General features: G+C 36.0%; 1 protein-coding gene across 5 annotated transcripts in view; it reads left to right on the top strand.

Annotated features, from left to right (window-relative positions):
- Nucleotides 1–10,890, top strand: part of cxcl12.S (C-X-C motif chemokine ligand 12 S homeolog) — a 159,704-nt gene extending 148,814 nt beyond the window's left edge. For 3 of the 5 annotated variants that reach the window (XM_041571241.1, XM_018227642.2, XM_018227643.2), the window contains 2 exons: nucleotides 6,238–6,355; nucleotides 8,293–10,890. In XM_041571241.1, coding sequence (XP_041427175.1) covers nucleotides 6,238–6,355; nucleotides 8,293–8,383 — 209 coding nt within the window. In that variant the 3' untranslated portion in view covers nucleotides 8,384–10,890. Of the gene's footprint in view, nucleotides 1–6,237; nucleotides 6,356–6,760; nucleotides 6,881–7,260; nucleotides 7,388–8,292 lie in introns of all 5 variants that reach the window. The other 2 variants (XR_005963012.1, XR_001932443.2) reach the window with 2 other exon arrangements.
- The last annotated feature ends 8,170 nt before the right edge of the window (nucleotides 10,891–19,060 follow it).

Here is a 19,060-nt window from a genome sequence, read left to right as displayed (position 1 = left end):
CTATCTAAAGTTGGAGAAAGCATGTTGTTAATTCTATTACATATACAGTATAATATGTCTGTCATCCAGCGTACTTTCTGTTCTTGAAGTGAGCGTCCAGTTGCCTATCCTGAGTTGTTAGTCTCTTAGGATGTCATGTCTACTTATTCAGCTGGTTTTTGTTAAAGGGACGTTATGAGATTTTTTTTGGACAATTAATGTTTTGCATGAATATTTTTTAATTCCTTTTGAGAACTCAGAGCTGCTTTGAAAAAAAAAATCAATCAAGTCAAACATTCATTGGCCATTGATGGCACTGATAAATAGCAGACTAGTAATTGGAAGAGATGGCAGTGCAGCATACACTCTCCATGTGGTCCAAGCTCTAGTAGGCTCAGCCTAGGAAAATATCTTTCAGCACTTTTGTATTTTCAGTATAGTAACCACCCCACAAAAATAATCACCAATATATAGGAAAATAGGCAGTAGCAGCACAACATATATGTTATGCTATGGTGGCCAGTTATATAAACATAAGGTAACAATAACTCTTAGATTGTAAGTTCATTTGGCTGGGCCCTTTTTGTATCAGTTATTGGTTGTTTGAGTTTGTAATTTTGTATGCTTGATGTATACACCAATTTAATGTACAGCACTGTACAATATGCTGTCACTTTATAAATGTGTTCGTAATAATCATAATTATTATTATAATAATACATCCAGTATGTGAGGTATATAGCCCTGTTAAGACTGGCAGTGTTAATGTTACAGTTTAGAAACACAGGAAGCCTTTGGCTTTGATTATCAAATTGGAATGAAAAATGAGTGTGTAAAAATATATGAGCACAAATACAGAAATAGTGAGGGTGGAGAGGAAAATGGGGTTGTTATAGGATGAATAAAATATTATTAAAAATTCTTGGAAGGTGGTGATTTACTACTTGGATAAAGCAGTAACATAGCTAGAAGTTACTGTGGCTCCACAGAAAAATCATTGTAGGGTCCCTGTGCATTTAACGTTGAGAAGGATGATCTATTTCAAATATGGATATTAAAAGTGGGCAGTGCCCTCTTTAGGTACCTCTGTTTTCTCCCAACAGCCACTAGTTTTGCTCTATCCATTGTTATTTCTTCCCCACTAAGGTAAATTGATATGGTTTATCCAGATTCATTATAAAAAGGTGTCAACGTATTTTTATCACTCCATTGTAAATGCTTACAGGAGGCAAAGTGCTAAAGGGAGAGAGTATAAATAAAGAATGACCTGACAAGATAAAAGGCATAAAAGAGAGAATGGAGGTCTCTTTGTAGTGCAAACACTGGATCTACCTGTAAAAGTTCCAATTTAACATGAAAACCAGAATAATTTATGGGGTTTGTCCAGTTTTTGTTAAATTAGCAAAATAAAACAGCAATTATAATATTACGCTTCTGCACAATAAAATATATTAACAGAGAATAAATGTGTCATTTGGGAACAATTTAACAATCATTAGGCCAAAAATATAATATTCAATAATACAGCTTGAACATAGATGTGCTAGTCAGCGTATATCTGTTCTGGGCTCAAATTGGGATTTCTTTACAACCGGGACTGTTTAAAAAACCTTAGTCTGACCATAGTTAAACAGTAGGTAATAGTTGCAGCAAATAAAGTGCATAGGTGGGTTACAATACCTGGAAAAGCATATGTATCAGTAAGCCTCTGAACTAGTCTGTTATAGTATATATTTCTTCTGGTATTGAGATTAGAGATCTATAGGAGATATGAAGACCTTGCATTCCTGAAGAAGCAGTAATGTTAAGGAAGGCTTGAGGTATGGTCATAAGGGCACAGTGCACTGAACAGGAATCTGTGCATCTCCTTTTATTTCATGCACTGGATATTTCATGCACTGTATAATGCCAAGCACATGTTTAAAGCTATTTACATGCTAGATGTTTGCTTATCTCCCAAATGCCATGACAAAAATGAGTGACTCTTCAGTGTCAAGGGATAAACTTGAAATTATTTTGGATAAATATTACTAATGGCAAAGTCTGCATCTCCTTGCATCTGGATGGAGAAAGACTTTCCTTTCACCATTTTAGTGATTGAAATACAACAGGACAACTACTCATGAGATAAGCCAGTAGGGTCACCAGAATGTTGTTAGGTTAAAAACAACCCACAGGGACCCACACTCCACCCTACTCCCCCTTGCAAAATGTCAAGTGGCTGCTGGCATTGTAGCCTTTGTGCATTACAAATTAACCTGATGCAGGACTTTGTGCATGACATATTAATATCTGAATAATTTAGCTCTTTTCCTATTTATGTGTATTAATAAGGCACATTATAATGATTTGGCTTCATTAATAAATAATTTCATGCCTTCAGAACATTGAAACATTTATAACAAAACTCGTAACAATGCCCTTTTTCTTAGGATTAAATGTTATGTATCCTGTAACATAAATATTTAGCACTTGATGACAGTGAACATAAGAGAGATGGACAGGTCTGTAATATTTACTGTGCTTTCTATAAATTACACATGACTAAATGTCTAATAAATGGAAAATCATTGACTAACATCTCTTTATTGATGTTAAATTTCCCTCCAACTCATTAGCAGCTCAATTTACAAAGCAACTAAAATTAGGTTTAATGAGGGCTGTTAGGCAGACAGGTCTCATGTATTCTGTACACAAACTAATGCCACATTAGAGATCATTTGAAGGCATTCCACTCTGACATTATAACCAAAGAATAAACAGAAGTGATATTTGTTTTTGGGAAGCAAATATAGGGAAAGACAGAAATATTTATCTGTGCATATTTGGATTTTCTCCTTCTGAGGCAAAAACAGGGAAGAAAATGAAAGTGCTAGATAAATAGAATGCACTAAGGATGCATTTGTCATATTTTGGTAGCCTGTATTCTTTAAATTTCATCTAGACAAAAAACAACATCTGCAAGCTACCTTTCTCTATTTAGTCATGAGTAAATGAGTGGGCTATATTGCAGTTCCAGAATTCCATTTTGGAAGACTTTGCTTTTTCAGCCAAGCATTGTTCATACTGATATAAAAAGTTCTGCAGTGTAAATGCTTTCTGTAAACGTTTAAAAGAAAAAAAAAATTAAAGCTGTGGACACACATAGAGAATGCAGAACTCTTAATTCTGAGCCAGATCTCTGATGTGAAAATCTTTTCCATGACAAAATGTGTTGTAACCCAGATCTATTTTCACACCTGGACCCCCCACCAGCAGTACAACAAAGTGCAAATAATTATTAATCCTAGAATTATTTTACCCTAGGGAAGCGTTTGATTGACATATCAAGCCAAATGAACAATTAAGCTAATGCATATTCCATGATATTTGCAACAAACAACATGGCTTCAGTGATTAACTCCTACAGAGACAACCCATTAGTCTCCATATATTTTGCATATGGAAAATGATAATAAAAAAATAATGTGAAGGCTATTCAACTTTTCAACATTTCCATTTTATTTAAAGACAAACATTTTTTGTGTTTGGAAAGGGGATTCAAATTGCCTCTTGCACACTTCACATCTTTAACTTTAGTTCTGCTAAGGCAATTATTTAGGAATATTGCAAAAACATATTTTTCACCCAGGTGAAGCATGTATAGTAATCCTATAACCTTTTAACCTGGAAATCCAACAGTTTTTTTTATTGTTGCTTGTTTTAGTATAGTTTTTGTAGAGAAACAATCACATTTCCATTCCCACCGTGCAACTTAGCCTCCTCTAGATTTATTTGTTGCCCGGGGTAAAAAACATTATTTAAGTAGAATAACAGTGTAGCTAAGTGCTGGCTTATCTGATCCTTTATCTCATCTAATTACTTACACTACCCTCAAAAAACACAATTGAGTGGCTCTACACTAATCTTGATGGCATTTCTTTACATAGAGAGGCCTACTAGTTTTTAGGAATGCTCAGACTATATAGCGTCCCTATCAGCACGGACACCAGAAATTAAACTCTTTTTTTATCTATCATAATATTGCCTTTGAAAGCAACTTATAACTTTGCCATAAAGTATTTGCACAATGCTTTTACACTACATTTCTGATGCCCTATGTTCTTGTATGAGGGGGCTGCCATATTTGTGCAGCAGGAGTCCGTTAGCATTAGAAACTTTAACTGACAGGCTGAGATGGGACAGTCAGGTTGGCAAAACAGTCAGGTTTAGAAACTTCAACTAACAATTACTTACAAATCAAACCTCTCAGAAAAAAATCAACATGACTTATAGGTAACTTTAAGGGCAGAAACACACAGGCGGATTCGGGAGATTAGTTGCCCGGCGACAAACCTCCTCTTCTTCGGGGAGACTAATCTCCCTGAACTGCCTCTCCTGCCTTCCCGCTGGTTAGAATGAAAACCACCGGTGGGATGGCACTTGGAGCGCTTTGTTTTCCGAAGTTGTCTAACGAGGAAACTTCAGGCGATTTCGGAAAACAAAGCCATCCTGCCAGGGATTTTCATTCTAGCCGGAGGGAGGCGGTTCGGGGAGATAAGTCTCCCCGAAGAAGAGGAGATTTGTTGCCGGCGACTCCCCGAATTGCTGCGTGTGTCTCTACCCTTAATGTACATTCATATTTTAAAAAGTAGTTCCAATATTACTTTAAGTACATGAGCTACATGATTTGGATTTACCCATCAAATTTAGTTAAGATTTAAGCATCGACTTTCTTTGAACCCCTAGGATACAGAAATTTGACAGCAGTTTAAAAAAATATTCACTATCTGTCCATTTTCATTTGTTTATTGATTGTTCAGGCATCTGTCAGGCTATTATGCATCATTATACAGACTTTCAGCTCAACAGAGTATCAGTGACTCAAACTCAGGCTGCTGACTCTCAGTTAGGACAAAAAGCCTGCTATTATCAGTCTAAAACTGCAGATATCTCGGAAACTGCTAAAAACAGATAATGTAAATTGTAAAATTGTTTTAGTAAGTTTACATCACTTCGCTTTTTGAGCTTACATTGTTATAAAGACACATACATCCAACAATTCTTATTCATAATATAGTGCAAGCTCCAAAAGAGAAAAAAAATATTCCCTGGAGTTGAAGTGTGGCCAGACAAGGAAAAATTGTATGAGATGAAAGTGAGCCTGTCCTGAGTAGGAAGGTTGGCCATTAGCAGTTTGATCTCTTTCAGTAATGTGTTTTATTGCATAAATCCCTAGATGTACTGTACATGAAAGATATTCTTTTGGCTTCTGCTGTTTTTTCTGTAGCACTAGTTTGTTATGTCTGTTTGTTAGCAAAGACTTCTTAGAGGAGACTGTTCTAATTTTCTCCAGGTGCAAGAACAGCCTACTGCTGCTCCATGAGGGTCAAAGATAAAACTACCTTAAATAAAGGTTCATTTTCAATTTGGATATTGATTTATGTTCAGTAAAACGTATTGTGTTTGAAGATATCCTTTTCCTTTACATTACATATTCCATATTTACATGAGCGTTTGCCAAAGGTAATATTTTTTTAGTTTTGCATATTGAAAATGTGTGGCGCCTGCAGTTGTATTAATAAGTCACAGTATTATCAGTCATTCATGCAGTGAAAACCTGATGAAAAAGTTGCTCCAATATGTTATATAAAATTGAATTCTGGCTGAATGATACCATACAATGCATATTGATAAAACTGACACTGTTGAATTCTACATAGAATATGCCAGAAGCTTTAACAACTGTTTTGGTAACATGCTCTGTTAAATGATGTTGTAACAATAGCAGAGAGTGATTTGTTTACATTATAAGATCTTTAGATACATACTGTTTTCAACAGGTTGGGGGCAAACAATTTCCCTTTGCATTCCTTACTTGCTTGTTAGGATACTGTAATAAACCATGGCAAGACACAGCAAGACATGATATGCCCAAGATAAATGTCAGTCCCTTGGACTGCTGAACACTACAGAGCATTGCTTCCAACAAGATGTGGACATTTCTGCAACTAGGGTGTAGCCAATATTTTTCTTTGTTCCTGCTGCTATGTGTCTAAGTATCCAAGAAATCTAAGAAATAGATTAGCTCCCAGATATAATGCAATTAAGAATATTTTATCACTCATACGCATATTCTCACACAGCACTCATAGGCACATAACCATATATATGAAGATGGGCACAATAGGACAATTTGTAGCTATATTACCTTACTCTGTTGTCTCTCTGGTTACAATATATCATTCAAATCCCTGTATTTGTCTTTTAATCCTACAGGAAAACCAGTCAGCTTGGTATATCGGTGTCCCTGCAGATACTTTGAAAGCAATGTGCCCAAAAGCAATGTCAAACACCTGAAGATCTACTCCACTAGCAACTGCTCCCTGCAAATTGTGTAAGTTTACCTCTTATAAGCATTCTGTACCAGAAAATACATCTATTTATAGAATAAACCTTCCGTATGTGTGAAAAACAGCCATGTTGCTTACTCTAACTGAGCCATAACCTAGACATCAATACAACAGTTCTCTTTAAAATTAGGGAATGCATTTGTTCTCTGTGCAATACAGTACCTTACATAAAGGAAACATTATATGCATAAAGGTATGATCATGTACAATTTCCCTTAATATGTGACATTTCTTTTGCAGTATAAAATGCAACTTATTCTAAAATGTGTTGTGCTGATAATTTGCAGATCCATATATATACTGTATATACAGTATGTTGGGTTGGGTTGGCCTGGTTCTACTCTTGTTAGTGACGTACGCTATCACTTTTCTTTTTGTCTGCTTTTTAGGATCTCTTTTGCTTCCTTCACTTATTAGATCACCTGTCTCTTCATCACTCTCCATTACCCTTAAGAATGCCACAAAATTATACAGAACAAGGCTTCTTTCTTCTTATCTTCCTTTAACAGGTATTACTATAAATGTATAACTGACCATACTAAGTATTAGCCTTTTACAATATGTATGTTATTCTAAGCTCTAACTCCACCAAGGACTTAGAATGTCTTCACCTGGTTCCCAGTTCTAGATTTTTCTACTTCTGAGTTATGAAAACTGCATCTGTGCTGAACAAGTTCACTCTTGCAACCAATATTGCAATATTTATAACAGAAACAGCCAGGCTTGCAGGTTCTATAACCTTAAAGTGATATTGACACTCTTCAAAATATGAATTTACATTAAAAGTTGCCTATAGGCCATGTTGATCACTTTCCACTGATAGGTCTGCTTTTGAAAGTAATTGTTTATTCAAGCTCCTAAACATGACTATTTATTTTCTACCTGTCAGAGTTTCTAATGCAAAGAGACTATCACTGCACAAACATGGTAGCCCCTCTCATAGAGGAACATGAGGGACTGGATAAGTAATGTTAAAGCATCAAGAAAACACTTTTATGGCAAGATAATTATGATAGGTATAAAATAGTTTTATTTCTTGTTTCGGTATCTCTAAGTGTTATAAGTGTTATAATGTCATATTTTTCTCCTGCCATTTTATTCAAAATACATTTAAATATTAAAATTATTAAAAATATTAAAGGGGTTGTTCACCTTCCAAACACTTTTTTCAATTCAATTGTTTTTTTGATTGTTCCCCAGAAATAAAGACTGTTTCCAATTACTTTCCATTATTTATTTTTTACCGTTTTTCCAAAATCTAAGTTTAAAGTTGAATGTTCCTGTCTCTGGTGTTTGAGTCTGGCAGCTCAGTAATTCAGGTGCAAATTCTGAACTGTTACAATTTTGCAACATTGAGTTGATACATTTCTCAGCAGCATCTCTGGCGTATTAGTAACTATTGTATCATTTCTAACAGCTGCTTTTAATGAAACTCAAAGATTCTGCTCAGCAGGGACAAAGATAAGAAATGTATCAACTAAATGTATCCATTTAGAACAGTTTACAGGATCAGTGACCCCCCTCCCAGGGCTGCTAGAAGGTGAAAAATGACACTTTACACTTCAATATTAGAAAAACAGTCACACATAGAAAATAGAAAGTCATTGGAAAAAGTCGTTATTTCTGGTGATGCTATCTGATAACAACTAGTTGTTTGAAGGTGAACCACCCCTTTAATTATGGTGGTTAGTAAACTAACAGTCTTTATAATTCAGTGTTATATGCACAGGAAGAAAAGACTTCAGATTAAATGAATATTGTGAAAAGTTATTTTGGTCTAAGATATTAGTATTCTGATTAAAATTAAGTGCAATTCTTCTCAGGCTATGTGCCCCAAAAATATAATACTGTCACTCAATCCCAACCCCATCTCTTATCAATAACTGAAGAAACTTATTGTATGTTTTGCTGTCCTTGGCAGGGCCCGTCTGAAAAACAATAGTAAACAGATATGCTTGGACCCCAAGACTAAATGGATTCAGGAGTACCTGGAGAAAGCCCTGAACAAGTAAGCAGGCGAGAGGAGAAGTGCAGTTACCAAACCCGGAAATGTGTAAAGACAAGTACTCCACGGGCACCCACACACCTTTCTCTTGGAATCCAGTAATGTATTTTGTGCCAAGCCCTATCTCAATCCTAATGCTGCCTAGAGACTGAGGGAGCTTCTCTGCGACAAAGCAGAGCTGGTACTTGACACAGTCAGTGTCCCTGAGGTGTCTCAAATGCAGAGCAGCATCCCTGCTTCATTTCTTTTAATGTACAGCAGTGAAGGCTGCCATCTATACCACCCATCTGTACCACTGATATTCTTCTTTATTATGGGTGCAATGAAGCTTTCCACACTATAGCGATTACTACAATTGTGAAAGACCAATCTGGTCAAGTCTTTTGCTCTCTATATATATACATATATATATATATATATATATATATACCAATCATTTATTTAATGTAACCTCTGTTGCTTAATGAACTGTGGTGTTGAGAAGACAAATTGTCATTCTCAACAGTTATTTAGTGTTAAATTAGAGTTTTCAATGCCATGGCCTACTACTTTACAGCAAAGAAATAGTTTCTACAACTACATCAGGGAGAGAGGAGAATAGCCAGCCATTTTCTGGCTATTTTTTTTCCCAGGTCATGATAACAGGATTCATATTGTTCAGAAATGATACTATACTGGTTTTCTTTGTACATGCAATCCCCAAGCCTTATTAACCAGTGGACTTCAGAGTATTCTAAAAAAGGGTTTTGTTTAGCAATTATCAAATAGTGTCAGTGTTCTGGTTAAAAATCTTTTCCTCTCTAATTTACAAATGTATTCATAATTATTTGCTTCATGTCCCTCAAAACTTGCAATACAACTCAAGGCAGCCTGCAAGGGATAACTGTCCAAACTAAACCAAATAGTAAGTGGTAGGCAAAAGACTGTGCTAGGGGGAAACTAAGAATTCACAGCTGCATCATGTTTAAGTCTGTGGTTCAGAGAAATCCACAGAGCATCTGGACTCTCTCTCTCTCTCTCTCTCTCTCTCTCTCTCTCTCTCTCTCTCTCACAGCAGCCTGCACAGCGACAACTGATTCCCAGCTGCCTGTAGGGTTCATGTGTATTTTCTTAACCTGCATCACAACATTGCTTTTCTTAGCAGGCATTTGTTCTGTTGAAAACACAGAATTTATACTGCTTAGTTATCTAAAGCCACTGTTAAAAGACAGGAAGAGATCTGCTTCAGTAATGTGAATGTTAAACTTGATACCAAAGCTCTGTATGACAGTTTTTTTAGCACTTCATTTATTTTACCCCTTTAATTCACCAGATCCCTCTCTTCTAAGCCCTTCCCTTCGATTCCAGTTACAATTCACACAGCAGCTGAATGTGAATGGAAATATATAAGGCAGATATATATTTATAGTTATCCTGCATACAGATTATTTTCACTTGTGAAACGGTCTGACAGTGAACAAGCAGTTCATGCATACCTCTTTGTGTTAAGTACAGAAAAATATTTTTTTTTGTCACCAGATTTTAGGTGAGTGTTTCTTAACAAGAATGATATGGCAATTATCATAGTGGGCAATGAAGGAAAGATTTGGGGGTGTTATCGCACTGCATGTTGTGCTACTAAAAATGCAGCAGGTAAAACATCCAAAATCTCCTGGTGTGTTGTTGCCAGCAGGTAGAGCAGCAAGTAAAGTAGATAATTATACTGATCATAATAAAAGTATATGCATTGCTTACACACAATTCAGTATCAATGCTGGATTATCGAGTTTTAGATGACAGCACACAATACAGTCCCTTGTGTCTCTTGTTCAACCATGAGCAGTTTGACCACACAAGTGGGTGGCAACAACAGACTAGATATTCTTTCCAGCCTGACTAATTGCAGTCTAATGGGGTTTCACAACACTCTGCCAGAGGGGCCTCAGCTTAAATTTTTTGGCAGATGTGCCTGATCATATTGCTCATACAGCTAGATGTCTCTTGATTATAAAAAAAACCCCCTCAAAACTAAAAGCAGTTTGCTTTACTGATCTAGTTCAGATAGAAAAAAAGATGTCAAACATCTGAAATCAATCCTTGTACATGCCCAGCATGGCAACCATTATAGAGCCGTAACGTATTTGCTTATTCAAGGTAAAACTGTAAAAGGAGCAGATTTATGGTCTATCTTCTAACTAAAGAATGCTGGTTCTACCATTTCCTATCCTGGTATGGATGCTCCGTAGCCTAAATGCTTGTTCATTTAATCGACTCTTTGTTTGCAATGTGCACAGTATCCAACTTATCTGGATGTCTGGCTGATTGATTGTATTTTTCAGATGTTGCTAAGGGCACATGGATTTATATCTTATTCTTTTAGGCTGTTTGATTTTCAATTCAAAGCATGGTTAAATAAATAGAAAGGAACAGACACAGATTTCCCATCAACCCTTGTACCTTATGTGTCATAGACATTTAGCCCTAGATTGATGATAACTGAAGATAATTGGAGACTGGGAAAAACACTCCCATTTTCTTGAGAATTAACTAATTTAAATAGTTTCATAGGTTCCCTGCATTAAAGGAGAGATCGATTCAAACATTGTGTAATGGACTATTTAGCCAATGTACATTTCTGCTTCTGCCACTACCACCTGCATGCTACATGTTGTTTAAAAGGGCAAACCTAGGAAAAAGTTTGGTGGGAATGAAAGAACATCTGGTTAGCCTCTCTGGGCTGCTACACCCCCTTCCCCCTTTTTTTCCCTTTCCCCATTATAAATAAATAAATCCTGAGAAGCCCAGTGGAATTCCGCTCCCCTCATTCAGTGTAGCAGGACACTCTGTGTTTTATGTTCATTTCAGCCCTTGACCTGCTTACAGGATGTGAGTTTGTTCCTGTGCAAAAAAGATAGTACACATGACCTGCCAAGAGGTACCTCTGTAAGTCAATTTTGGATTAAATACTGTGATTGCGAATATTCAACACTTCTTAATGAAATACGGTAACTCAACCTGCCTACTAGATAAGGAAATAAGGCAAATAAAAATATATAAATATAATGTGTGATTTCAACCTAGGCATTTTCAGTCTGTTTTGTCTAAAGACAGCATTGTAGTTTAAGTTCCTCTGTTGAATAACTTTGCTGAGAGGCAGGCCTGCAATTTGTGCAAGATACTAAATTGTATTAACTGGATCTATTTCTGACTGCAACAATGTTTCAGCTGCAAACATATGCCTGCAAATATACAGAGGGCATATATGTGGTTCTTGAGAGCAATATAATACAGAGTTAAGGATAATCATTAAGCAGAAATTAGATTCATACCTGGGAGACAAAATTTCCTGCCCTTTAAAGTGATACTGAAACAAAAAAAAAATAATTTTCAAAATATTCATCTACATTAAAAGTTGCCTATAGGTCATGTTGATCATTTTTCGCTGATAGTTCTGCTTTTGTACGTAATTGTTACTTAAAGTTCCTAAACCTGACTGTTTTGCCAACCTGACTGTCCCTTCTCAGTCTGTCAGTTAAAGTTTCTAATGGTAAGAGACTCCTGCTGCACAAAAATGGCAGCCCCCTCATAGAGAAACATGGGTTAAGAAAGGTAATGTAAAATCATCAGGCACATACTTCTATGGCAAAATTATAAATCACATTCAAAGACAATGTTATAGTGTACATGTACAAAAAGGTTATTTTTGATGTCAATATCACTTTAATAGCACCCAAGGGGTACATGTGTTCTTCCTAGGTACTGTGTGTGAGGCTAGGGGAAGTACAAGGAATAATTGTATTTCTTCTCCCATAGGAGAAGGGCTAAAGGTGTTAGAAAATTGCAACTTTTTTACTAATAATTAAAGTCCAGTCACTTCAGCACTTAACCTTTTCCTGTCAGGGTCACTAGGATTACCCAATTTAAACTGAAATTAGTAGCTGTCATTAGGCTCCTCACAACTGCATCACATGAACTTCTGTATAGGTCTGTATGGATTCCTTAAATGCCAGTATTTTTAACTTTCGAGATGTTAAATCCTTGGCCAGATGAGGTTTGACTTATATTCTAAAAACGAATGAGCAAAGAGAACAGTGTGTATATAATACATATTTATCTAATCCTCTGAAATGTGCAGTTCTTGTTTATGCTAAAAGAAAGAAAAGAACATCTGTATTCTGTTTAGATCCAGCCACCATTCTGTGCACTAAACTCAACCACATATAACTCCATCACAGTTTTATTTGTGTAACATAACTATATTATTCAAACATATTTTTTGGATAATCTGCTCATAAGATTAAAAAGTTATACAATGCTGGTTTAAGGAATTCAAGAGTAACCACAGGTCAGTAGGTACATCCTCTTTCCCATGTGTGGTATGAGCAGTACCATACAGTTGAAAATGTGTATCTGCACTATATGAAGTACATTGTACTCTATATATGGCTTGCATTTGTACCAGTAAATGTAATACTTGATAGACGTTTGCAATTTCTTTCAGATATTGGATGCATCTAATAGTGCCCTAAATTAGCACTGCTCTGTCACTCACATAAAAATAATAACTTGTTGAAAGTTTTTGCTTCTTATTAACAATGACTGCTGCAATTATAAAAACATCAATGGAAGGATTATGCCAAGTGTGATGAATTCAATGCGACCAAAATGTTGGGAACCTCTACCCTATAAGAGCATGTGACAGCTAACCTGGGGATGATTCAAATAATTTGCAGGCACATAGGAGACCCTTGTGGATTGGTATTGGAATGAGCCTTCATTCTTGCATGAACAATTCAGTGGAAGGCACCAAAACAGACAACACAAGAAGCCTATTCTGTCAATGAAATATTCAATTTATGTGTCTGATATGAAATGCTGAAATGATTGTAGTTTAGCTTTATTATACTGTTCCTGGAGAAAGGGGTATATTTTCAATTGTCAGTTTTTTTATGTAAATAGATATTATCTTTGTTTATCAGAATATTCAACCTATGTTTAATATGTTATATATTTTTCTATTTGTATGGTATGAAAAATGCTTTTTATACTTTGTTTCAGCAATAAAATGCTTTTTTTTATTTTTTATCTTGCCTCATACTTGATGAACACTTTGCTGTGTCTGTCATTTAACCATCTTAACATTGTGGCTTCAAAAAGGAATAATCCCTTTTCCTCTCTACGTCTTGCAGGATCCAGCTTTATCTATTGCATTTGTATCAATTTTTATCAAACAAGAACTTGCTTGTGTGTGCAATCATTTATTAAGGCAGACTGAAATCACCAAGACATACACCAATATAAAATTCTAGAAATCTGGTGACATGACATACAGTACCATATTATTATTAAAGCTATAGCAAAGAGGGCTTTTTGTCTCCTGCACTTAACCTCCTCCAGTGTGACAAAAAGTCCAAAGTTACCTTCCTACCAGCATTAATGTAATCAACAGTGTATGTGATGCATATGACAGGCACATGTTTTACCACCAACTATTTGGTTGGTAGGAAGGTAACTTTGGACTTTTTTTCACCCACACTGGAGTAGATTAAGGTTGGTGACAAAACGTCCCACCTGCCATTACCCTTGCTGAAATAAGACCCTTAGCATCCCCAGCAGCAAATAAATATTTTGAATATGCAGCACAGAAATCTGTCACATGGTCATGGGTGTCCGCAGAAGGGGGCAAGGGGGGGGGCAGTTGCCCCACCCTGACTTCTCCAGTTAGTTGCAAGAAATTGTTTGTAAATGTAATTGCCAACAAGTACTACGTAAGTCTTATCTGAAAGGTCAACCTAAATATACCAGTAACCCCTCAAAGTAATGCTGCTCTGAGTCCTCTGTCAAAAGAAATACTGCATTTCTTTCCTTCTATTGTGTACACCTGGGCTTCTGTATCAGACTTCAAGCCTTCATCTTAAACCTTCTTGCCCCTGGCGTGAGCATGCTCAGTTTGCTCCATTCCCCCCCCCCTCTTCTCTGCTGTAAGCTGAGCCCAGAGCTATCAGTGAGCAGGGAGAGACTCAGGCAGGAAGTGATGTCATGCCAAGCTAATACTGCAGCTGCTATCCTAAACAAACAGAGAGCTTCTAGAGCTTTTTACTCAAGTATGGTAAAATATTCTACAGAATATATATATATCATTCTAGCTTGCACTATTGCAGCTAATCTATTGGCAATAAATTGCCACCGTAGCTTTCCTTCTCCTTTAATTATTTATTAATTTTAATTATCTCCTGCATTGTCATGAATAGGTTCTTCTACAGGATGCTACTAGGGATACACCTAATCCACTATTTGGGATTCGGCCGAAACCCCAAATCCTTGGTGAAAGATTCGGCCAAATACCAAACCAAATCCAAATCCTAATTTGTATATGCAAATTAGGGGTAGCAACGAAAAAAGTGGAAAAAATCTTCTTTTGTGACGAAAAGTCATGTGATTTCCCTACTTGCCCCTAATTTACATATGAAAATTAGGATTCAGATTTGTTTCAGCCAGGCACAAGGATTCGGCCGAATCTGAATCCTGCTGAAAAGAGCAGAATCCTGGCTGAATCCCGAACTGAATCCTGGATTTGGTGCATCCCTAGATGCTACCCTATGTAATATTAGCTCACTGATTAGCTGGAAAATTTTCTACGGACACCCATGTACATGGTCTTCTTCAAATATTTTGCATTTAACATTGAGGTATTACATTAAGGAAAATAATCAATAATAAGAAGGACCTTTATATTTGTTTGCTGTTTGTATCACAGAATAGGTGTACCATGAATATACACTGAATACACTTTCCACTCCTACACAATAATCAGTTTATACAACTGGGACGAATTCATGAAGAAACGCTTTTAAGCATGCACCTCCAATTTCATGCAGAGGATTGACAAATGGATTCACAGAAAATTTTGTGCTAACAAATGTGCAAATTCATCAAACCAGTTGTGTAAGTGCCTGTCATTTTCTAATCACATTCCTGCCTTTTGCTTTGAGACAATACCACAAATGTATTTTCTTTAATTTAAAGGGATTTTTCATACCGCTACCATATGCTGTTTGGATCTCTATGAAGTTCAATAACAGCTCAATAGTATTAGGATATTATTCCTGGATGCAATGAGGCCATAGGGAAGAATGCATCATTTTAAACTGAAGGGGACAAAATATTATACAATTCAAGTATATATAGAGGCTCAGATATGGTGTACTGTAGTAGGCTTTAAGTGGGGCCACAACAGTGCTGTTACTGTGGGAGTATCAACGGTGTGAAGGTTCTCATTAAAATCATACTATCTTGATTTTCCTGAGCTTGCAAAAGTGCTGCAATTTCATATAAACTGAAACCTAAATTTTTCATTCCCTGATTTTAAGTTTTCCCTCATCGTACACTTTTTTGTTCAAAAAATTTAGATCCAACCAAAATATCAGGCCAGAACTACCAATATGTGATTCCGGCAAATGCCAGATGGGCTGCTGCAAGTTGCCACAGCGAGTCACTATTTATTGGGCTGCTGGGAGACTGTTTGGACCTCTATGTACCTGAAATGCCAAGGCCTTTTTTGATTCTCAGTCCAGACTTGCAATATATAATGTGTAAAATATTTCTCTGATCTTACATTTTACTAAATTCTACACTATTTTCTTTTTGGCTGAAAAACGTAAAATGGGGGTTCTAATGTATAAGAATCGAAGGCACATTTTCAGCACTATTGCATAACCTTCTATTACTGTAACAAGTAATTGTCATATTGCTTCTATATGGCCTTTTTATTATGCTTATAATTTAGGTTTATTTTACTGATATATAATCCCTGTATTAGTATAATGCAACCTTCATATTGCTATCACAAACCGATTCTGGCTCTTTTATACATGTCATTATTGCTACTGGAGGAAGATTGCAAAAACAATACATAAATATTCCTTTAACACTATGTAAGATTAGTCAGTCTTAAAATGTGCCCCATTCAAATTTGCAAACTCCATGCATTTGTATTTTGTGTGCCATCATTTACCATGGTTACTTTACAATACAGCATGAGCATCACTTCTGTGTTAAATCTGCAGTATAATTGCTTAACACAGTTTGCAAATCAGTATATCTTGCTTCTATATTTTCAATTTCCAATTTCTATAAGAGAATGCTCGGGACCTGGGGTTTTCGGGATCATGGATCTTTCCCTAATTTGGATCTTCATACCTTTTAAGTCTACTAGAAAAACATGTAAACATTAAATAAACCCAATAGACTGGTTTTGCTTCCAATAAGGATTAAAATTTATATCTTTGTTGGCATCAATTGCAAGGTACTGTTTTATTATTACAGAGAAAAAGGAAATCTTTTAAAAATATGGATAACTTGGTTAAAATGGATTACTTGGTTGAAATTGAGTCTATGGGAGACGCCTTTTTGTAAATCAGATCTTTCTAGATAACTGGGTTCTGGATAATGGATCCCATATCTGTACTTAAAATCAATCAGTGACATGCTTCTGAAGGATTTTATGATAGACATATTTATATTTATATCCTCAATTTGCCTAGAATTTCACTAATTTGGGAGAAAAGGTTGTGGTTTACTATATCATCCAATTAAATGCTAAAGCCCTCAAGTTTAAGCAGCATTTCTCTCCCACTAGATCACATGTTTTTGGTCTATTTTTGATTCATAACATTTGTATGGAACTGCTTGTTCATAACTAGATTTTAGATACTGTATATGAATTTACTCCTCAAATATTGCCATAACAATCAAAGTGGGCTATCAGGAGAGAAAAAATATATTCTCCCCAACTCTCATACTAACTGGTCTTTATGTTAGGCCATCCCTTCCATTACCACCATCTCTCAGGAGGGTTAAGACAAAAGAACAAAAAAGTACAAATGTTAATTGGCCCTGTAATATTTTTAAAAAGGAACTTAAAACTCAAATGGAGTACAGTGTTGCTGCCAAGAAATGTTGCAAACTACTACATATATTTATTGTATGTGACAGTGTGATCTATGCCTTAAAATATACTGAAACATTATCCTTCAATATATATTTTCATATTTATCTATGTAAGGCAAGGTCCAAATGCATTTTATTGTATTTAAATTTAAATTGCCACTACAGTCGGCCTACATTAGGGCCTTTATCATGTTTATGTCCATGTTGGACACATGAGTGATGTTGAAATAAACCTTTTTTGATTGAAGATTTGGTGTGCTGGTCCACTTTGAACATTGTATACTCTGATTGACCAAGCACCCACTTTTGACCAACAAGGAAGGAGTGCAGGTACTTTGTGAATGTCCATGCAGGTGAAACAAGCCATCCTTTAGCTGCAAAAACAGAAAAAACCCATCCGAGGAATTGCTACAATATTAGGAGTGGCAAAATCTACAGTTTAGTACATCCAGAGAAAGAAACAAAGCACTGGTGAACTCAGCAACGCAAAAAGACCTGGACATCCGTGCAAGACAAAAGTGGTGGATGATCGCAGAATCATTTCCATGGTAAAGAGAAACCGCTTCACAACAGCCAAACAAGTGAACAACACTCTCTAGAAGGTAGGCGTGTTGATATCCAAGTCTACCATAAAGAGAAGACTGCAAAAAGTAAATACAGAGGGTGCACTGCAAGGTGCAAGCTACTCATAAGCATCAAGAATAGAAAGGCTAGATTGGACAGTTCTGGAAAAACATTCTTTGGACAGATAAAACCAAGATAAACCTCTACCTGAATGATGGCAAGAAATCTGTAAAACATGGCAGATGCAGTGTGATGGCTTGGGCATTCATGGCTGCCAGTGGCACTGGGATACTAGTGTTTAGCCATGATGTGACACAGGACAGAAGCAGCCGAATGAATTCTGTCTGCTCAAATCCAGCTAAATGCAGTCAAATTGATTTGGATGCGTTTCATAATACAGATGGACAATGACCCAGAACATACAGCCAAAGCAACCCAGAAGTTTATTAATGTAAAGAAGTGGAATATTATTTAATGGCCAAGTCAGTCACCTAATCTGAACCCAATTGAGCATGCATTTCACTTGTTGAAGACTAAACTTCAGACAGAAATGCCCACAAACAACAGCAACTGGAAGCAGTTGCAGTAAAGGCCTGGCAGGACATTAAAAAGGAGGAATGTCCATGAGTTTAAGACTTCAGGCTGTCATTGCCAGCAAAGGGGTTTCAACAAAATATTAGAAATTAACATTTTATTTTCAGTTTTTTAATTTGTCCAATTACTTTTGAGCCCCTGAAATTAAGTGATTGTGTTAAAAAAAGGCTTTAGTTCCTCACATTTTTTACAATCTCTTTGTTCAACCCACTGAATTAAAGTCCAGAGCTATTGCACCATTTACCAAAAGAAATGCCTGGGTGCTGGTTATATACATATGCAAACAACAAAATGAAACCGCATTCCTAGGACTTTGGTGAAAAAAATGTGCCTTGCTTTATTTCAATGTTTCGGCTCCTACACTCTTCCTGATGACGGCTTGAGTGTAGGAGCCGAAACGCTGAAATAAAGCCAAGCACATTTTTTTTACCAATGTCCTAGAGTGAGGTTTAATTTTGTTGTATATATATATATATATATATATATATATATATATATATATATATATATATATATATATATATATATATATATATATATATATATATATACTGTATATATGTACAATGCATACGGAACGCACAACCTTATGACAGCA

The sequence above is a fragment of the Xenopus laevis genome, chromosome 7S (genome assembly GCF_017654675.1).
Source record: "Xenopus laevis strain J_2021 chromosome 7S, Xenopus_laevis_v10.1, whole genome shotgun sequence".
NCBI classification, from domain to species: Eukaryota; Metazoa; Chordata; class Amphibia; order Anura; family Pipidae; genus Xenopus; species Xenopus laevis.
The sequence above is the reverse complement of the archived record's forward strand: the minus strand, read 5'-3'. Positions and strand labels throughout refer to the sequence as shown.